Raw genomic sequence first — 22,645 nt, forward strand, 5'->3', positions numbered from 1 at the left:
GGTTCCTAGTCGGATTTGATAACCACTGAGCCACGACAGGAACTCCTCTCTTTTTTTTTTTTTTTTTAACTGTCCCTCCTTCCTCCCAAAGACAGAGTAGCAGGGATGGTAAGAAAGGGGCAAAATGGGGAGATATTTAAAAGTCGACAGGGGATATAGGTCAACTTTTTTGGAAAGCAGGTAAGTAAGGTCTAGGGTGGCTTCTGGATTTCTTTCTAGAGTGACTTGCTGGTCTTGCTTCAAACTTGGATTCAGGATAAACATAATAATACTTTTGAGGTTATCCATCAAATTCTTCTTCTCCCTGATCATGTTTCAATTTGTAATTAGACTTTCCTTTAGAGTCATCAATGTTCCCACTAATTGGACTCTGTAATCCTGGAGTTTGAGGTTTATCAATTCCTCTAGACACACCCTTTCTTAGGGCTCTTTGAATTTTTATCATATTTTAGCCAAATATCTATTATCACTTTGTACCACAATTGAAAGAATGTACCTACTTGTCTGTCTCCTTGGACTGGAACACCTCAACAACACACTGCTATATATATTCATTTTGAACCTCCCATGCTTGGCACTGAGATTAAATTAAAGCATAAGATTAACGGCCATTTAACAAAAATAAATAACTACAAAAAAACACTAGCAAAAAAATTCCTTTCAAATACAGGGAGTTTGTGAGATTGCTATACCTGAAAGCATTTTATTAAACACACACTACTGAAGCCACAATAGGATACCTTCAACTGCTTCATCATTCATCATTCATTCATTCATTCATTGAGGTACCAAGCACTGGGCTGAATGTTGGAAACACAGATAAATTGGCAACATGCAGCTTTGGAGTAACTCAGAAACCAACAGAGAAACTCCATCTTTCTGGTGGCCCCATTATCTGCCCTGAAGATCATACAGATTGGTAGAGAACTTCAGAAATCAGGCACTCGGCCTCACTAGTTTCATAGGCAACTAGCAGGTTAACGGTTGCATTTTTGCTGAACTGAATAAGGTGGGAAAAACCCACTAGTCATTATTGCACCGAATGAACTTTATATCGAAATGATGAGAAAAGAAAATTAAGTTTTATTAAAAAAAAAAAAAAAACTCCAGAATCAGCAGCACTCTTCCAGGGGAACCCACCACCAGCATCTTCGCTCAGAACAGTGGTCCTCTAAAATTGACCTGGAACGCAAAACAGAAATGTACTTCTATTCTGACTAAATTTATCCGAACAAGAGGAGAAGCGTCCAGAAGAGTTTAAGATGGCCAGGTTTTTAGAAATAAGGCAGCCTCTGTGTGGAAAAGCCTCTCGGCCCAGAAGCTAGCTGAGAGAGAGGCCGCCTTAGCCGCCAGAAGGTGACCTCCTCAACCGGGCGGAGGGAGGGCTGGGCACGCTTGAGCCCACGTCCTTGAACCGGATTGAGCGAGCGGAGGGGAGGGGTGGGCGGTGCTCGGGTTTCCAATCACAATAGAGAAAGCTCGGAGGCTGACGAGAGGCGGGCCCCGCTTCCTCCTCCTTCCTTGCAGATCCTGCGCCAGAGCAGACGCACGCTGCCGACTTTGTCTCCTTCGGGCGACCCTTACAGCCGTCTCAAGAACTTTCACTCCTCTGGTAGGTTTCCACTCGGAATCCTGAATCCTGGCTCTCGGGCAGACCAGGTGGGATGTGGAGGGGAATCCTTGTGTAGCAAGGACAGGGAAGGACCAGGAAGGGCATCTGCGCTCCCGGGCCTCTCTCCCTGAGCATCCGGATTCGGGTGGGGGCAGCCGGCTGGAGTGCGGAGTGGTGCGGGGGCGCTGCAACCAAGCCCCGGGCTTTGTCCGCTGTGCATCTGGGCTCGCCGCCAGCCTGAGCTCTCCCGGGGGACCGACTTGTTGCTTTTGCAGCTAAATCCCGGCTCCTACGTGTCCTTGATGGGCTCATGGCGCCGCATCACTCCCCGATGCCTGCTGGCTAGAGCCCCGACACGTGCTGGAGGAGCTGGGGGTTGGGGGGAAGGGACCAGATGACCCGTGAGGTCTGGCGGGTCGTAGGCGGCCACTACCTCGGGAATGTAAAAGTGCCCGGCTTTTCCGGAATGAGGGTAAAGGGTGATCTGTGGGTTTGACCCTGCCCTCCAGGCTGTATCCGACTGCGGCACCCGCATCCCCTCCCGGAGCTTTGGGCCGGTTCATTTCTGGCCTCTTTTCTTTTTTTTTTGTCTTTTCTAGGGCCGCACCCGTGGCATATGGAGGCTCCCAGGCTAGGGGTCCAATCGGAACTGTAGTCGCCGGCTTACGCCACAGCCACAGCAACGCAGGATCCCAGCCGCGTCTGCGACCTACACCATAACTCACGGCAACGCAGGATCCTTAACGCACTGAGCAAGGCCAGGGATGGAACCTACAACCTCATGGTTCCTAGTCGGATTCGCTAACCCCTGAGCCATAACGGGAACTCCTCTGGCCTCTTTTCTTGATGCTTCAGGTGCTTTGTTTATTTGCCAGCTCTCGGTGTCCAGAGTAAGGAAAGCCTAGACTTCTTCCCCTAGATACCTTCCTCTAGGAGATTCATGGTTGCTGCTTCCCCTTTTGACCTGCGTCTGCGCTGCGGGCGCCAAGAGGAAGAGGTGGCCCCTGGGCGGCCTGCACTGCAGTCTGTGGTTGGGGCCTTGAAGAGAGGGGGCGGGGAGAGCGTGCACATTTTAGTGGATGAATTGGAGGGCAAAACGTGGTGGGCCTTTAAAAGGTTAGAGTTGAGAGGCAGTCGGCAAAGTGGATCTCTGTTCCTGAACTTAAGGCATGGGTTCATTTCAAATGATTTATAAGCACAGAAGGGGCAGGAGGGTGGGGATGTTTTTACCTAGCTGCAATTAAATAACCCCTACTAAGGAAAAAAAAATTTTAAATCTCTTTTTCTCAAGAAAGATGGGAAAAAATCTGCACTGGCTCAGAATTCTAAATTGTCATTTCTGAAACCCCCAGATAGTTTAAAAGGTCTTATTTGAACAAATAATCTGTATTTCTACTAACAGTCTTTCTGGCTTTTCGTTTTCCACTGCTTTTCTGGCTCCTCTGTATACCTGAAGGATCTGGCAAAAATAACATAATGGAGAAAAACTTTGCATTTGTATTTCTGTTCGAGTGGGAGACGCAGCATTCTTCTGATTCTACTCAAAACGTAGGACATGTGTAAGGTCATCTGTGTGGAGACAGTTGCACACCATTGTATATATTTTTTTTCAACAGCATCCATAAGAAAAATGCAAATGTGTTTGTAAAGGCAAAATAACATCTTAGTTTAGTCCCTAAGAATTGGGGGAAAAAAATAGCTTAGAATGAAATAGTTAACTAGTTGTCTCCAAATTTAAGTACTTTATTCCAACTCAGAGCCTTACTAACTCTTAACTTTATATATACAGTTACTAAACTAGGTTTTGTTACTTAGTCCTTTGCAGATGAGAAACAAATAACAAGACTGGGAAGCAGGAGTACAGTTTGAAACAGGGACATTGTCTTCCTCATGCACAGTCTAGCATTAAAAGCACAAGGCAAACAATAGTCATTACAATGGGTTATAATTACAAGTGATAACTTCCAACGAAAAGGCTTATTTATCATCTTATACCCTCCCTAAGAAGGCAGGATAATACAATAAATTTTACCATTTATTTTAGTTCTCCTGAAAATTTATCTGATATCCAATGTCATACAGATCAATTTGGTATTAACTCCATAAATGTTTTCTAACATGTTTGGAAACTCTGAAATTTTTTTTTTTTTTTTGGACTAGTCTTTAATGGCTGGAAAGAAACTGACTCAAAGGCTGATATTCTTCTAATGTGACTCCCTGGGAAAAAAAAAAAAAAAAAACATGTATCTACTCACCTTCCAATAAGCTTATAAGCTTACAAGGTGCATTAAAAGGAGTCAAATTTTTTGCCAATTTTACACAACATTTTTCATTGTTACCGTCACTGTATTTATTTAAGCGCACATTGTATATCCAGTACACTGACAAATTTTAAGTGAGAGAAGAATAAAAAAGAACCAAGTTGGCCCCTATCTTCTAAGATTGATACTGATCATTGGTAGCAGAAATTATATTCATAACTGGCCATTCTTTTAAACCAAGCTTAAGTATGGGTTGACACCAGGCTCTAACTTGAGTAGTTACACATAAATATTTTATAGGGGGCATCAAAACAAATCAGCTAATTTATATGTAAGTATTCATATTTTTTAGCCAGTGAATGAATAGTCATAAGGCAAAATTTCACAACTTTGTTAAATATTACTAGAGAATCACAGACTGAAGAGAAGAACCCATGTTATAGTAAGGCTTCCTGGAGGTATTTTGCCTTGGTTAGATTTTTTGTTACATGGGTCAGGTGGTTTTTAAAAATATATTCTGTGTTCTAGAACATCATTCGGCTCTTTCAAAATGTATTTTAGGTCAGACTTGGAACAGTAGCATTACAGTTTCCCATTCAGGTTTCTTCTGTGGATGCATGCATAATATTTTGATTCTTTTCTTTCAGCGCACAATGGCAACTCTTAAGGAAAAACTGATTGCACCAGTTGCAGAAGAAGAGACAACAATCCCAAACAATAAGATCACTGTAGTGGGTGTTGGACAAGTCGGTATGGCATGTGCCATCAGCATTCTGGGAAAGGTACATTTCAAGAACACCATACCTGATAGACAATTTCAGTGTGTGTACTTAGCTCTTTAGGTGCTTGGGAATTTTATTGTATCTTTAAAAGATTTTATTCCCCTGAATAATATGAAATAAGTTGTAAACATCATGATACTTTACCTTTAAACACTTTAGTGTGTATCTCCTGGGAGAATGACATTCTTCCTTTCTGACACAGTACCGTTACTGCACTCAGGGAATTTAACACTGATGCAGTACTACTATCTAGTATACAGTAGCCAGATTAGAAGTTCTCCAGCTGTCAAAAACCTTTTATAGCTGTTTTCACCCCTCATCTAAGATCATATTTTTATATACTCGTCATATCTCTTTATTCTTTAATCTGGAACTTAGCCTTTCTTTGTCTTGTGTCATTGATATGTTTGTAGAAACTCCCATCAGTTTTGTAGAATGTCCCTCAATTTATGTTGGTCTGATGTTTCCTTGTAATTGGGTTCAGGTTAGATTGAGGGGTGGGGTTATGACCAGGTAATGGCAGGTTCTTCGTGAAGCATCATATCAGGAGGTATGTAATGTCTGTCTTGTTACTGATGGTGCCCAAGAGTCCTCTGATTAAAGTGGTAACTGCAAGATTTCTCCACTGCAGAGGTCTCTTTACCCTCTATAATAATCTGCATAGTTGCCTTTGAAGTCATGCAAATATCCTATTCTCAAACCTCCACTCGGTCATTTGATTTTGAAATAATTTCAGAAAATTAGCAAGAACAGTTTTTTACAGAGTAATCTTTTATATCACTTCACCCAGATTTACCAATTCTTAACATTTTTTTCCATATATATATATATATATTTATATTTATATATATTTTTTTTTTTTCTGACCCATTTGGGAATAAGTGCAGTCATGCCCTTCCTTTCCTTCTGTCTGCCAGAGTACACTTCCTCAGAAGACGATAAACTCTCACATAATCAGTGCAATTATCAACATCAGGAGATTAACACTAATGCCATGCTACTAGCACCTTCCGCTCCTCTAGACTGCATTGAATAATTCCTAGCCAGGATATTTCTATTTACACAGTTTAAATTCTAAAGGCACAAATTCTGAATGAATCTTCACTAGGAAAAAGTCATCAAAAAAAATCAACTAGGAATTCCCATCGCGGCATAGCGGAAACAAATCCGAATAGTAGTTCCCGTCATGGCTTAGTGGTTAGCGAATCCGACTAGGAACCATGAGGTTGCGGGTTCCATCCCTGGCCTTGCTCAGTGCGTTAAGGATCCTGCGTTGCCGTGAGTTATGGTGTAGGTTGCAGATGCCACGTGGATCCCGCATTGCTGTGGCTGTGGTGTAGGCTGGGGGCTACAACTCCGATTAGATCCCTAGCCTGGGAACCTCCATATGCTGCAGGTGAGGCCCCAAAAAGACAGAGCCAAAACAAAAACAAAATAAAAAAAAATCCAACTAAAATATGTAGTACACACCAATGCAAGTTTTTTTGTTTGTTTGTTTGTTTGTTTTTTGCTTTTTAGAGCTGCTCTGCAGCATATGGAGGTTCCCAGGCTAGGGGTCGAATCAGAGCTACAGCTGCCGGCCTACGCCAGAGCCACACCAGATCCACAACCCACTGAGCAAGGCCAGGGATCGAACCCACAACCTCATGGTTCCTAGTCGGATTCGTTTCCATTGTACCACAATGGGAGCTCCCAATGCAAGTTTTCCTTTGTACTTTTCCCTGCTGGTTTAATTGACTAGTTTTCTCGATTTGGACAGCTGCTTCCCAAATTATTGGGAATGTGAGTAATCACAGTTTGGTGCTGTACTAGTTAAAATGAGTATTCCACCTTACCTTTTTTTTAACCTATTTATTGAGTAGGTACCATGTTTGAAGTATTTTGACTCAAGTGCTTCATTTTAAACAACCTCAAGAAATGGAAATTGTTCACATCCTGTTTCCAGATGAGGTAGCTGAGACTTGAATAGATTAAGTGGCCTGATAACAGTCACAGCTACATTTTGAGCCCAGGATTCTGAACTCTTAACATAGTGACTCTGCAATTTCTTTTTATTCTATACACATATTCGGGCAATTAGAGACATAAATATTTTTTTTTAAGTTGAAGTATAGTTAATTTAGAGTTGTGTTTCAGGTTTACAGCCAAGTGATTTAGTTATACATATGTGTGTATGTATGCGTGTGTACATTCATATATGTATATACACACACATAAATATATATCCCTTTCCAGATTCTTTTCCATTACAAGTTTTTACAGGATACTGAGTATACTTTAATTCCCTGTGCTATACAGTAAGTCTTTGTTGTTGACATGTTTCATACATAGTAGTAGTGTATATATGTTAACCCCAAACTCTTAATTTATCTCTCACCACCCAGGTATAAATGTATTAATAAAATGCTCGGTAAAGATTTTTTATTCCTCCTGCTAATCTCAAAATTGGGACTTTTAAGGAAGCTACATCTGAGCTATCATGATTCTATAAGGAGTACCTCTCCGATCGTTTTAACTGTAAATTAAAAGTCCTCTTTGGTAAATAATTTAATTGAGACTCTCTCAGCAGTTATATAATACTTTGGCCTAATTCAAGTGCTTGAGAACAGACCAGGCTACTAACACAGTAGGAATCTTCCAGCTGGGCTGCCATGAAGGAAGGACTGCCTTCTTCAAAGACCATCTTACTAATTAAAAATATTTAAATCTTATTTTCAAGGGGAGGATTAAAAGTCAAAATTGTTATTAATGTTTGATAAGGACTATAAGCCCCACTCCTTTAATAAGAAAGGGAACTAACAGTGCGACTTTGTCAGGTGCCTGCAAGTTACCTTAATCTTCCACGAATGCGCTAAGGAGTATTGTCAGCCATATATTATTACTGTTGGAAAATGAAAAACAGACAAAAAAACTCAGAAAGATAAAGCACCTTGATTAAGATCATAGCTGGTAGGTGGCAGGTCCGGCCTCTTGAGTCTATTCCTGGTGTTCTTTTCGGAGGTCGTTCACACACTGCCCTGGCTCAGAAAGTGAGCCAGGCCACCAGAGATGGAGGTCAAGAAGGCCCACACCTTGGGTCAGCCCCAGGAGATAGCTGGGACTCCTTACTGAGTACAGTGTTCCACCGTTACAAAAACTCAGGGGAGTTGTTGTGGCTTAGGGGGTTAAGAACGCATTAATATCTATGAGGATGCAGGTTCGATCCCTGGCCTCATCAGTGGATTAAGGATCCAGTGTTGCCGAAATTGCTGCGTAGGTCACAGATGTGGCTCGGGATCCCAAGTTATTGTGGCTGTGGTGTAGGCCAGCAGCTTGCTCTGATTCAACCTCTAGCCTAGGAACTTCATATGCCACAGGTGCAGCCCTAAAAAGACCAAAAAAAAAAAAAAGACTCAGGTGTTTTCTGCTTCTCTTGCCCACCATCCCCATCCTCATTACCATAGTGAGCTTTAAAAATTAAAGTAGCTCCCCTACTTCAAACTTTCTGATAGTGTCACAGTGCTCTAGCCACAAACATAAAATTGGGTGAGGGTCAAGGATCTCTCCCTGCCTGTCTGTTAGAGCAAGAAGGGGTGCACACCTCTAGGGGGCACCATTCACAGTGTCAGGAGAGCCTTCCTGTGCTGTGTGGTGATGCTGCCCCTGACTTCTTCCCTTACCTTCCGCCCTTCAAAATAATACCAAGCTCGCTTGCTGCTTAAGCCCTTTTAATAATTGATTTCCCTCTCCCCGGTGTCTGCCCTAGAGCATCAGAGTTGACCCCTTTCCATCCTTCATGTTATTGGCTTTGCTGGCAGGCTTCCCTGACTATCCAATGCCAAGTAAATTTCCTTCCAGTAGTACCTTTAACTTCATATGCCTTATGCTGCTTATAGCATTCCCATTATCAGAATCATCTTAAATTGTGTGCTTCGTGGCTGTTCCCTTCCTGGTACCTTCCCTGAGAGCAGGAACTTTGCCAGTGCCAGATTTGGTCAGTACTGCAGCCCTCATTAGTAGAATAGTGCCTGGCTCATTCAGTATAATTTTGTATTAAATAAATGAATATCCCTGCCGTTACTAAAAAAAATGCATTTCCATTTGGTCAACGGTTGATCATAGCTTTTCCATTTTCATGGCTTCTGCCCCCCCATCAACCACCCTCAAGCCCCGTGTTTTAGCTGCCAGGGTCCCATCATATTGTCAAGGTCCCGTAGAGCTTCCGTGCAGTTATTCTATCCTTAGCCATTGTCCAGCTGTTTTTGGTTCAAGTGTCTGTTTTTGATTTAGTCAGCTGTGGCCACACCCTTGTGGTATAGACATAGCAAAAGATGTCGCATAGAAGGAGCAGTGTAATTACAGACATACCGCAAAGTAGTTTTTGCAGCGCAGGACCTGGCTTAAAAGAGGGACTTAAATTAAAATTTTGTATTTGTATAAGAATAGACAGGTTAATGGAACAGACTAAAAGCCCAGAAACAGGCCCAAAGAGTATTGAATAAAAAGTGGCGTTCCAGAGGAGAAGATGACATTGAATACATGGTGCTTGTCCATTTATTTAGCTAATTATTTGAGAAAAGTTACTTTTTCCTCCCATAAATTTCATGCAGACTAAACACCTGAATATTAAAAATGCAGCCATCAAGGAGTTCCCTGGTGGCTCAGTGGGTTAAGGATCCAGCATTTCCCTGCTGTGGTGCAGGTTCAATACCTGGCCGAAGAACTTCCACATGCCACATGTGCAGGTCAGGAGAGGAGGGGAGGCAGCCATAAAATATTAAGGCTGAAATTTATTAGCTAAGAAGGTCAAGAGGTAGATAATTTTGGATGTATTTGGTCCACACAGGATTTCAGATATTTTTTACAATAGGTTAAACTAAGATTTCAACAGTGATGCTCTTGGCTTCTCTGACTCGGACCCCTAATAAGTTACTGCTTTTGCAATTAATCTAAACCTTGATGTATCAAACCTTTTAAAATATATTTACAACTTAAGTGGAATGTACATATGGTAAATTCAGAGGCTAGTATACAGTATGACTACAGAGATTTATTTAAGCCAAAGTGTCGGTACTTAGTCACACATCTATTTGCCTGCCACCAACTGGGAGGATATTCAGTCGCACAGATGCAGCTAAATTCAGCGCTGCAATTTTTTTCTCAGAGTGTTGGATCGCTTCCTTCCTTGCCAGCTGACTATGCACTTCTCAGCCAATTCTCTACCCACTGAAACAAAAGACAGGATCTAAGATCCTATGACATCCTTTTGCACTTAAGCCCCAAATTAAGCCCCATTGATTCAGTGGCACGCACGTGATGGTCCCAAAATAAGAGTGATGTTCCTGCTGTTCGGGACCTTGACCGAACTCTCGAGCTACTGAGTATGAGTTTAGGGCTTCAGAAACACAGATGAGGGTTTGGTGTGACCTTGTTAGAGGCGTCAGGAATGAAACCATTTTAAAAGTGTTCAAAGGTGTTGTAGTTGAAAACGGGTGACGATAAACACCAGTATTTGACATATATGGAAATGAGACAATATTTACCAAGTCCTCCCCAACTCATAAAAGGATTGTTTCAGAAGTTTGCAAGTGAATCGATTGCTTGGAACTAAGAGCACATTCAGTCACAGGGAGGCTCAGGGAAACCCTCACAGGCCAGCCTATGATAGCTCACACCTTGAGGCCAGCTGCCACTGGGATTCTGGAAACAGGAGACAGTGTTCATTCCTAGGCTCCTGTGAGGAGTGGGATCTGCTTTGTTGGCAAGCTGAACGTGGCTAAGGATTCTCCCTCTCTTTGCTTCTCTCTGTTGCTCAGTGCCTTCTTCTCTGCACCCATCATATGAAGTCCTCAGCAGTGACAACACTGGATCCTTAAACTGTTAGGTCACCAGGAAACCCAGCTCTTAGATTATTCTTGGTCTTCGGAATGCTTCCGGAACCCCATTACTTAGTCTTTTTTTCCCTGCAACCCACCCACCACCTGCAGAACCGACCACACTATGCTTAGAAGTATTCTTTTTTTTAAGTGTGGTATGTTAAGTTAATTATTTTGCTAACAACCCTAGAACCCATAAAGGCAAGGATTCTGGTCATATTTCAGTGGGGGAGGAGAAGTGCTTTTTAAAGAACTTTAGAAGCTGAAAAGTTAATTACATGCAGGTAGATTCACACACACACCCCGTCATTTTTCCTAGAAGATCGAAGCCATGCCGATGAATGCACATGATTACTGATTTGGTTTTACTTGGGTCATGTGGCACAGGATGACATCAGAATAGAAAACAAGAACTCTGAGACTGGGCAAGTTTGGGTTGATCATGTATGGAGAATTTACTAGTACTGGATGCCTGGTGTCCATAAGACTGTTATTCTCCACCAGGACCTTGGCTGGAGCCAACCTGAGGCTTCCAAGCTTCAACCAGGGCTTCAAATCCTGCTATAAAATGAACTCAACCTCTTGATGGTTTCGGCCAAATCTGCCCTCTCACAACCCTTCTAAATTGGGGGTGACCTTCAGGGATGGACACACTGCCCAAGGTTGTTTGTGGGTTTGTGTGTCTTTTTTCACCGTCATCCCCGACACTCTGAGGCCACTGTTGAACCAAGTTGGTTTCACACCTACATCTTCTTTAAGCAATTAATGGAATGCTAGGAGGTGAAATTTGAAAATTTGGTGTAAATATTAACAGTTGGTTATTCAAGACGTTTTGTCATGAAATTGTTGAAAGAGCACACCTAGCTCCATGGTGAAAAAATTCTCTAGATCTTTAGATGTTTGGTACTTGTCTCTAGCTTGTGCAGGCGTGGCTTAGGTGTCCTAACACCTGATTTTGTGTTTACAGTCTCTGACGGATGAGCTTGCTCTGGTGGATGTTTTGGAAGATAAACTCAAAGGAGAAATGATGGATCTCCAGCACGGAAGCTTGTTCCTTCAGACACCCAAAATTGTGGCAGATAAAGGTAGTCTCATTTCATGCCCAAAGTGGTCAAATAAATGGATATCCTCCCTCCCTGATAGAAAATGGATTTTCCCATCCTAGTGAATCTAGTGTTGGCAGTTCCTTCCTTTTGGGTCCAGTTCATCCTTAAGGACAGACACAAGTGGTACCTCTATAAACTCCCCCCATGGCTTCCACGGACATGATAACATTTGGGGGAAATTGTATTATAATGCTTGTTTACATGTATCTGAGAACAGGGATGTTTCAGATCCAAAGACGTATTGGCACAAGGCAATTTGCGTGCTTTGAAGAAACTAAATAAATTCATATTCTAGGTATCTTTAGGCAGGTTCTGTCCCCACAGCATGGCTGTACCTATAGATATAGAAATAGGGAACTCCAAAATAATTTCTAACAATTCTGCTACTGATAATAGCTATTGCTAATTGAATTGGTAGCATTCTGGGTACTGTGTGAAACTTTTTACATGTCTCATCTTCACAGTAATCCCTGTGAGAGGTAGGTCCTATTCTATCTTACAGGAGAGGAAGCTGATTAGCTATCAAAAGTCACTTAGCAACATGGTTTAATTATATGAATCATCCATAGCTATTGAGTCTAATGGTCGTGTCACAAGGCAATGTCTGTATGAATTGGGAAAGGATGTACATACTTGAAAAATGCAGTATTCTCTAAAGAAGGTCCCTGGTAAAAATGAAGAAACTTTTTTAATATATTGAGTGTTAGAATTAATTTCTAGCACAGAACAAACACTTCACTGCCTTTCTTCCCCTTCGTGGATTGAATTTATATTGCAAGTCTGCAGTTCCCTTTAAATTTTTTTAAGTATAGTTGATTGAAAATGTGCCAATTTCTGCTGTACAGATAAATGTCATACACATATATGTACATTCTTTGCGGTTACCTTTAAATTGCTTCTTTTTTTTTTTTTTTTTTTGCTATTTCTTTGGGCTACTCCCACAGCCTATGGAGGTTCCCAGGCTAGGGGTCGAATCGGAGCTGTAGCCACCAGCCTACGCCAGAGCCACAGCAACCTACACCACAGCTCACGGCAACGCCGGATCGATAACCCACTGAGCAAGGGCTGGGACTGAACCCGCAACCTCATGGTTCCTAGTCGGATTCATTAACCACTGCGCCACGACGGGAACTCCCTAAACTGCTTTTTTGTTGAAGGGCTGTCTGTTGACCTTTTGAACTCACACTTTCTTTTTTTCCAGCCACTCCCATGGCATCAAGAAGTTCCAAAGCTGGGTATCAAACTGGCACCACAGCCATGATCCTTAACCCACAGAGCCACAAGGGAACTCCCCATGGACTCGCTGATTATGCTTTGTATTATTACTGCCAGTTCAGTATTCTCTAAAGCCAATAGCATTTTGAGGTTGTTCGCTGGAAACAATTTATGGCCTTCTTTATTTCCTGGGTCCACTTTCTGAGCCAGTGTGTGGTTGGCATGTGTCCATATGGCTCAAGGAGGAAAACACCACAGAACACTGGTGTTGCAGTGCAGCACCTTATATAGAACACATAATTCTCACAGAAGTTCAGGACACTTACGTATGTTTGGCTTTCTAGAGCACATCCAATGGCGTGTTTTGGTGATGAGTTGTATGTCAAGTGCCTTACCTTTTCCCCTCTCCTTCAAGATTACTCTGTGACCGCCAATTCCAAGATTGTGGTGGTGACGGCAGGCGTTCGCCAGCAGGAAGGAGAGAGTCGTCTCAATCTGGTGCAGAGGAATGTCAATGTCTTCAAGTTCATCATCCCTCAGATTGTCAAGTACAGTCCTGACTGCATCATAATTGTGGTTTCGAACCCAGGTATTATAATGCCTTAAGTTCTGTTAAATTCAATATTTTGAATATTTGTTTTTTCTTTTTTTCTCTGAACTTAAAAAAAAAAGTGTTCACTGGCAGAAGCGATTCACATATCTTCAGTTATTGGCCACAAAAGAGTGTTTGCAACACCAGTGGCTCCATCCCAGCATTTTAAGCCAAATGCTTAAAAATGGGAGAAGCGTTTTATATCAAGCAGTGTCATCTGCTTGTTTTATCTGGGTTTGTTGCAGAGTCTAAAAACTCTTAAAATTTGCTGTCAAGCCTCTCCTGGGATGCATAATGAAACATTTGAACGAGGTCTCCATTTGGAATATTTTAGCGTATTTGACCTTCTGTTTTAGAGGAAATGCATTCTAGTCTCCTTATTTCTAAATTTCTTCGAAATGGATTTGATTGAATTTGAAGAGTTTAAGAAAACCATTAGTCTAGGCTTACAGATAGAAATAGACTGTGTTTATGGACAAATACATGTTAAACACCAAATGTTGTAACTTAAAACTTCTGGCTAGAAAGAATTGCATTTTTTTAGCCTAAACAGTCAAAATTCACTCTCTATTTCACACTTCTTTTGCCTTACAATTTGTCACCAAGTTTACCATTTACTGGTGAGCAGAGTAGATATATTAATGAAATGGTAAAACCTTTGATCTCTGATACACCCCATAGAGAAAAGTGATAAATAAGAGCCAGGAGAATTCTTAAAATTTATGAGATATTGAGGGATGCAAGCCAGCAAGACCAGAGATGATTTTAATATTCTCTGCAACCCTGGGTTGGCGTTTCCTTAATAGTTCAGTCTTGCATCTAAAATTTCTCATAAATGTAGAGGGGCAGATAGGGTAGAACATGAATGACAAACAGCAGGCACAGATGAAGCTGTCACATCCTGTGTTTAAGGCAAATATTATGAACTGGTTATACAACTTTCCAGGTATAGCTTCAAAGTCTTAACTCACCAGGGAGTCACTCCTACTGAGTCAAAGTTACCAAGGAAGAGTTTACAACATCCGGGCCAAAACGACCTTAAAATATCTTAGCTGGTGTCTATCTGCGGGGGGGGGGGGGGGGGGGGGGGACTTGCCTTCCTTGTGTGCACATTTTCCTGCTTTTTACAGCAGAGCCCGTAAGTGCTAATGCTGTTCTCTAGACCAACAGGTTTTACCCCTGTGCTGTCTCCGGGCTGTGCTGCACCAGAGCAAAGGCTCTGTCATAGAATTCCTATCATTAAAGACTAGAAAATGCTAGGGTCTTATTCCCAGGAAAATTTATAGTAGCGTGTGTTTGTAATTTAACCGGTAGTTTTTGGTTTATGATGACAGTCATTACAACCATGGAATGTTATAACTGGAAGAAACGTTAAGGGATGATCTAATTCAACTTTTTTCTTTTCGCATAAAGTAAATTAATCCGCAAGAGCCTTCGGTATTCTTGCCTCAAGTAATGATGTAAATAAAACCCCACAATGTTGCATTTTTTGTTTTTACGATCGTTTTTACTCTAAAGCTTAAATATGTTCTCTTGTCTTTCTAACCCATTGACATCGTCACTATGAAAGTCAAGTATTTACATTTTTCTGATCACATCACATTTGGGGAATGGGGCCGTGGAAGAGGAGGAAAGCAGGGCACCCACCAATGGACTTAGCAGTTGAAATCAGTTTTGCTTTGTTTTTTGTCTTTTTTTTCAGGGCTACACCTGCGACATATGGAGGTTCCCAGGCTAGGGGGCGAATCAGAGCTGTAGCTGCTGGCCAACGCCAGAGCCACAGCAACACCAGATCCGAGCTACGTCTGTGACCTATACCACAACTCATGGCAACGCCAGATCCTTAACCCACTGATCGAGGCCAAGGATTGAACCCACAACCTCATGGTTCCTATTCGGATTCGTTTCCACTGTGCCACGACGGGAACTCCTGAAATCATTTTTAATGTACTTAATGTTTGTTATTTTTTAAATTTTTAGTGGATATTCTCACATATGTTACCTGGAAACTAAGTGGATTACCCAAGCACCGTGTGATTGGAAGTGGATGTAACCTGGATTCTGCAAGGTTTCGCTATCTTATGGCTGAAAAGCTTGGCGTTCATCCCAGCAGCTGCCACGGGTGGATTTTGGGAGAACATGGCGACTCAAGCGGTAAACCAAACACCACACACACACACACACACACACACACACATGATTTCCTGTGCACTTATGGTATTACTCTTTCCGTTCTGAGTTTTTGTTTGTTTCTCCATTTTATTTTTATAATTTTAATGTGCTTTACGTTACAAATAAGGAATTTGGGGAGGATACTTTGATACTAACTGGGTAAACATCTGATTCCTCATCAGTTTTTTGCCTGCTAAGTTGACCATTCAGTAATGATTTTTAGTTAAATAAATTATTACTATGATAGTTGTCAAACATTTATTTTTTTCCTAACATGCCCACAGCCTGTGCACGTCCGGGCCCAAGGATCAAACCTGTGCCACACACAGCAGTGACAACCCTGAATCCTTAACCACTGTGTTATAAGGGAACATCCCAAACATGATATTCTGATTCCATCATTTCTTCTATGTTATTCGTATTCAACTGAAGGAGGAGCTTTTTCTTTTTTTCTTTTTTTGCTTTTTATGGCCATATCCGCAGTATATGGAAATTCCCAGGCTAGGGGTTGAATCAGAGCTGCAGCCATAGTAATGTCAGATCCAAGCCACATCTGGAATCTACACCACAGTTCATGGCAAAGTTGGATCCCCGACCCTCTGAGCGAGGCCAGGGATTGAACTCACATCCTCATGGATTCATTTCTGCTGCACCACAACAGGAACTCTGATTTTTCATTTCTTTCTTATTTATGTCAATATAGTCTCAGATTTTTGTTTTATTCCACAAATGTCGTAATGTGTAAATTGTCTAGAATTTGGCAAGTAACAGGCCCCTAATCTGGCTTTTTTGTCTTGTTGACATGTCTCATCATTTTTTGACCCTTTCCTTAGGACAGCAGCATGTACAAGGTTCATATCATACTCTCCTTTTCTCAGTACTAGAATAGTCTGTTTCTCCAGAGGGTCCTATCTCCTTCTACGGGCATCGTATTTAGAAACTAAGACCTGGGCATAGCTATGCTCATGTTCCTGGTATGTCTTTGCAGGCCCTTTCAGTGGACAGAGCTATTGTATTCATATATCCTGAAGGAGGAAGGAATTGGGTGGCAAAAGCTTTGAGTAGAGTTTACTTTGGTACTGTAAGAATTTGATCTTAAAATTATTGCAATTTGTGCTTTCTTATATAATGATGCTGACTTTTTTTTTTCTGACACATTGTACCACTTTATTCAAGAATTTCTCATCCAGGATTTGTCTGAATTTTATTATTTAGTACAATGTCTGGTGTACAATAAAAGCTCAATAAGTGCTGGTTATCAGTTACGCAGTTATTAGAACCACAGAAGTGGAAGAGCTGTCACATGTCCTCTAGTTCAGGGTTTGCATTTTAAAGAAGAAACAGTTGAGGCAAAGCAGACCTGGTGGCTCGTTGAAGATTCTGTAGCTGGTTAGTGGCATAACTGCAGCTGGACTTCTGTCTTCTGAGTCCTAGCCAGTGTTTTATTCACTCATGACTGTGTCATTTTTCCCCCTCTTTCTATATTGTGTACATAAAAAGAAACAAACTATGCTCACTTAGGCCTGATTATGTAGATCTATCTCATAGTCTTCATGAAAGACCATGAAAATGCCCTCGTTTTCTCAGCAATTAACCTGAATTCATGAAAGTTGGGAAGCAGCTTTGCCCTTCATAGCTGGTTCTAGGCTTTACCCCCTTGCCTCTGCTCAGATTTCATGAGACTACAGTGTTCTCTGTCAAAGATCCCTGAGGAACACTTACTTTTCAAGGTCTTAAGACCAGAGAAATTCATTCATGAGAAATTCATTTTCTCGAGAAATGGGACTAAACTTAGGACATAGGAAGAGATAGACTCTAGGCTTTCTCCAAGAATAACTTTTTCACTTCCCTTTAAGAAAAAAAAAAACACGGCTTATATTTGAAGAATAAGCAGGCAAAAAGTTAAAGAATTCCTCAAACCCAGTGTTTAGGATAGTCCCAAATTAGAATCCCTTATGACTTCACAAACCTAGAGAAAGGCAAGAACTCCATCTTGTCTGGGAGTATGACGCACCAAAACGGTTGAAAGTTACAAGGTCAGATGCATGTGGTTATTTGAGGGCAAATGTCAGCCTTTGGGGGGTGTATTGTACACAGCTGTCATTGGAGCAGTTAAAGTGGGTAACGTGGTGAAATAAATCTGAATTAAGAGAAGAAATGAATTTTTAAAAATAATGTCAGGCATAGGTAAAATGTTGTATCTTTTTTTTTACCCCCCCATAGTGGCTGTGTGGAGTGGGGTGAATGTGGCAGGTGTGTCTCTCCAGGAACTGAATCCAGAGATGGGAACGGACAATGATAGTGAAAATTGGAAAGAAGTGCATAAGATGGTGGTTGAAAGGTAAGTGGGAGAGGGCTCGATTTAAGATAATTAATTGCATTGTTACTTAGACAAAATTGTGAATACTTTGCATGGCTGCCTGCTCAGATAAACCTTAATATAGTTAAGAGGCAGCTGATAGCTTCTGAAACAGAAAAGGCTAACTTTGTACTGGTCAGACTTGCTGTGCAAGTCCCACTATCTTTTGTTACTAACCATCCTCTCTTTGTATGGCCTTCGTATCATCAAATATGGTGTCATTTTGGACAAGTGTAAAGAATGTGCTTAGATTCAGATTATGGCACTGAAGTTAACTGTAGTCTCAGGAAGCCATTTAACCTTTAAGCTAAATCTCAGTTTTCACCTCTATAAAGTCACAAGGTGCTAGAATTATTGTAAAAATTGAGTTGAAGTACAGCACTTGTCATTGATAAGCATTAATATATGTTAGCTTTTATTTTTAGAGCATTGTAACAGACTAACTGATGTCTCAAATATGGAATCATTTAGTTTAGTTCCATTTTAATGACTTGTTTTTCAGGAATTTGACCTGTATATCTTTAGAAAGTTGAAAGGGGAGTTCCCACTCTGGTGCAGTGGGTTAAAGGATCTGGCATTGCTGCAGCTGTGGTGCAGGTCACAGCCACAGCTCAGACCCCATCCCTGACCTGGGAACTTTACTATGCCAAGGGTGCAGCCATTTAAAAAAAAAAAAGTTGAAAGAGAAGGAAGTGAAAGAATTTCATTAGCATAAACCCTTTATGCTACAAATGAGAAAACCAGGGCTCACCCAGGTAATGTGACTTGCTCAAGGTCTTTCAGTCAGTGATAGATTGCATTAAATAATACTCCTGCTACCTACTTCTCAAGTCCAAGTGCCTTTGTGGGTTCCAAAGTGTACAATTTGTGCTCAGAAAGTTGCCAGGCAGAGTATTGCCATCACTTTGCTCTTAAGTTAGTTGGCCGTGGTATTTTATGGGGACAATGGTTAGTAACCACAAAGGGACCTGAAAATCAAGGATTGTTTTGTTCTTTGAATGTAAAGGTCCTTTTACGTTCATTATCTCCTGATTTCATGAATATCTTTGGAAATATTTATGTTTAGGAATAAGAAGATGGGTTGGAAAATGTACATTTTCCCACTGCGACTTTATAGGTAGTCATTTGTACAGTAAACTCTTAAAATGTGTCAAAGAGTAAACTCTTTAAATGTGTCAAAGCATTTACTTAACACCTACCATGTAGTGTTTACATTTTCAACATGTTACATTATATTAACTCATTTCACAAATTTATGAAGTGGATGCCGTTGTTCTTATTTTACAGAAGTGGACACAGATAAGTGAAATAATTTACTCACGATTACACGGTAAAGAGATGGAGCTGGAGTCAAACCCAAAGAGTCTGGTTTCAATGATCTCTTTTACGATTTTTTTTTTCCTCCCTTAGTGCCTATGAAGTCATCAAGCTGAAAGGCTACACCAACTGGGCAATTGGCTTAAGTGTGGCTGATCTTATTGAATCCATGTTGAAAAACCTATCCAGGATTCACCCAGTGTCAACAATGGTGCAGGTAAACTGTTCTAAAATATTATATGATTTCCAGTAGAGTCATTTTAAGAACAAGATAATGTCTCGGTCCACAGTTATTTTTTCATCTCAGGGTTTTATGGGCAGTTTTCTCCTTTGCAACAGGAGTTTCAAACACCAAGAGCAAAAAATCTGCAGAGGCTGAGACATCACATACCTGTTTACAATTGTTCCTTCTTTGATGTGGCCAATTAAATATTAACTCTGATCTTATTTAGCATCATTCTCAGCTGATCATTTGAATAGGTTTAATAGTTTCATTAAGCTAGTATATAAAACTATAAATGGCTTTGCTATAGCACTTGATACCTTAGCAAATTCAGTTTAATTCAGAAGCTGTGGTACAGTTGAGATTATTTTTAAATAAAGCTAAAATTGTATTAAAACGCTGTCTAAGATAACTCCTTCATTTCCTACAAGTAACTTGATTAGTATACTTAAATAATCAGTTAATTATGTAGTTAAATTGCCCCTGTGAGAAATTAATACACATGGATAAGTTGTTTTGAAAGTAGTACTATTTTTTTCAGCAACTCTTAGGCGTTGTAAGAATCTTGCCTTAGAGTGGCCTCCACCTGGTATCCTGTACCTTGTAGGTCAACTACTGCCAGAAATTTGCCCCTTAACTAAAGGATTTTTAAAAAGTTAAAATTCCATGAAAAGAAGCTTAATAAGAACCACATTGGAATGTGATTTAATTCAAAGATGTATATATCAAAATCTATTAAAGTGAATCAAAACAGAGGTGTCATTAAGTTCAATACGGTGTCAATGAGTAAAAGAACTTACTTTTTTTTCTTTTTACAAAGTTTTATTGAAGAGTAGTTGATTTGCAATGTTGTGATTATTCTATGCAACAAAGTGATTTAGCTGTACATGTACGCATATCCATTCTTTCTCAATAAAAGCACTTATTGCTTAAGTTTCTAGTTATGTTTTTGTTTTCTTTTTTGGCCACCCCTTGGCATATGGAGTTCCCAGGCCAGGGATCAGGTCTGAGCGCAGCTGCGGCAATGCTGGATCTTTAGCCCACTGCACCTGGCCGGGGATCGAACCTGTGTCACAGCACTCCCAAGATGCTGCCAATCCTGTTGCTCCACAGCAGGAACTCCTTGAGTTTCTAGTTTTATCGTGGCATATATTTGTATATTCCATGTATAAAATCCAATTTGAAACACAAATATTAGGGATATATAGGCCTTATGTAAGTGATTAAAAACTAAGGAGTGCGTTTATACTTAACAAATTTCCTGCAGTTCTTTTTGTTCAAACCTAGGACCTGTGATTATCTTGATCTGTTGTTTCATTTCTTGTTGGTTTTGTTTTTGTTTGTTTGTTTTAGGGCCACACTCACTGCATATGGAAGTTCCCAGGCTAGGGATCGTATTGCAGCTATAGCTGCCAGCCACAGCCAAGCTTCATCTGCAACCTACACCACATCACGGCAACGCCAGATCCTCAACCCACTGAGCAAGGCCAGGGATCAAACTTGCATCCTCGTGGATATTGGTTGGATTCGTTTGCCCTGAGCCACAACAGGAACTCCATTTTGTGGTGGTTTGTCGTCAAAAGTCCTCTTCTTTGTTGTTATTGTTGTTTTTGCCACACCCTCAACACGTGTACTTTCCCAGGCCAGGGATTGAACCCAAGCCACAGCAGTGACAATGCCAGATTCTTAACCACTAGGCCACCAGAGAACTCCATCTGGTTTCATTTCTTAACCTTGATGTTTTTCTTGCTCTGGCAGGGCATGTATGGCATTGAGAATGAGGTCTTCCTGAGCCTCCCATGTGTCCTGAATGCTCGAGGACTAACCAGTGTTATCAACCAGAAGCTGAAGGATGATGAGGTTGCCCAGCTCAAGAACAGTGCTGACACTCTGTGGGGCATCCAGAAGGACCTGAAGGACCTGTGACTCCCTGCTTCTAGGTTGTAGTAACCTACAAACTACAGTGTGATTTCCCACAAGCCTTTAGTTTTCATCCATGTATGTGGAGCACAGTTTGCTTTTATCTTCCTTAAATATGTGAATGTGGGCTCCCAGAGTAAAGTCCATGCTTAGTTTAATGCTTTCAAGAGAGTTCTTGAACAAATAAAGTTAACTATCATAGTGTGCTTCTGTCTCTCAAATTCTTTCTTGAATGGTTCCTGAAAGATTTTAGTCTGTCTTCCTTCCTTCCTTCCTTTCTTTCTTTTGTCTTTTTAGAGCCGTACTCCGCATATGGTGGTTCCCAGGCTAGGAGTCGAATTGGAGCTGTAGCTGCCAGCCTACACCACAGCCACAGCAACACTGGATCTGAGCCACGTCTGCGACCTACACCACAGGGCAGTGCTGGATCCTTGACCCACTAAGTGAGGCCAGGGATCAAACCTGCGTCCTCATGGATGCTAGTCAGATTTGTTTCCGATGAGCCACATTGGGAACTCCGATCTTAGCTTTTCTAATAACTCTTCCCCCACATCATGAATCTTCCTAAATTCTGTCATCTGCATTCCATCATTTCCACCCCTTCCACCAAACAGCACAATTCTTTGTCACAATGTGTTTACGATTTTGTTGTTGTCCTGTTTTTTTTTTTTAAAGACTCAAGAGAAACATAGAGATTTCCCATGAACCGCTGTTTTTTTGTTGTTGCCAGTTTTTTGTTTTTTTTTAAAGGACTCAAGAGAAAGATAGAGATTTCCCATGAACTGCTTGTCCCCCACACGCATAGCTTCCCCCATCATCAACATTGCTCACCAGACTGTCCTGTCTGTTACAGTCGAAGTCGACATGCCATCACCCAAAGACTAGTTTACATTCCAGTTCACTCTTGGTATGGGGGCAGTTCTGTGGGCTTAGACAAATGTATAATGACATGTATCCATCATCACAATATCAAGATTTTCACTGCTCTAAATACTGAGTTTACCATTTTAAGGTTACAACTGAAAAAAGAACTAGAACCAGTGGGTGATATTTCTAAGGGAATGCATTTTATTTCTCTAAAAAGAGGAGCCTCTAAATCAGCTTCTAAAATTGAAGTGACCTTTGTTAGAGTTGGTTCCACTTGATAATGAGGAAAAATGAAAATTTGGGTTGAATTATTCAGAGCCAGGCTATTGATAGCCTAATGGGGTTAACTTCCTTGAACAAAAGT

General features: G+C 41.0%; 1 protein-coding gene across 1 annotated transcript; it reads left to right on the forward strand.

The window, feature by feature from the left end:
• The first annotated feature begins 1,490 nt into the window (after nucleotides 1-1,490).
• LDHB (lactate dehydrogenase B) lies at nucleotides 1,491-21,620 on the forward strand. The gene is made up of 8 exons (XM_047787431.1): nucleotides 1,491-1,612; nucleotides 4,521-4,655; nucleotides 11,478-11,595; nucleotides 13,247-13,420; nucleotides 15,404-15,577; nucleotides 17,819-17,936; nucleotides 19,365-19,488; nucleotides 21,253-21,620. Exons 2-8 carry the CDS (start codon nucleotides 4,527-4,529, stop codon nucleotides 21,418-21,420), a joined length of 1,005 nt encoding a protein of 334 aa, XP_047643387.1. The 5' UTR covers nucleotides 1,491-1,612; nucleotides 4,521-4,526; the 3' UTR covers nucleotides 21,421-21,620.
• Nucleotides 21,621-22,645: the final 1,025 nt, after the last annotated feature.

The sequence above is a fragment of the Phacochoerus africanus genome, chromosome 7 (assembly GCF_016906955.1).
Source record: "Phacochoerus africanus isolate WHEZ1 chromosome 7, ROS_Pafr_v1, whole genome shotgun sequence".
In the NCBI taxonomy this organism is placed as follows: Eukaryota; Metazoa; Chordata; class Mammalia; order Artiodactyla; family Suidae; genus Phacochoerus; species Phacochoerus africanus.

What these genes read in the sequence shown, in the direction of transcription:
- LDHB (XM_047787431.1), top strand. Translation starts at nt 4,527, where the DNA reads ATGGCAACTCTTAAGGAAAAACTGATTGCACCAGTTGCAGAAGAAGAG. An exon ending in AGAACATGGCGACTCAAGCG is followed by an intron (nt 15,578 to 17,818) that starts GTAAACCAAACA and finishes ACCCCCCCATAG; the next exon opens with TGGCTGTGTGGAGTGGGGTG. An exon ending in CATAAGATGGTGGTTGAAAG is followed by an intron (nt 17,937 to 19,364) that starts GTAAGTGGGAGA and finishes TTCCTCCCTTAG; the next exon opens with TGCCTATGAAGTCATCAAGC.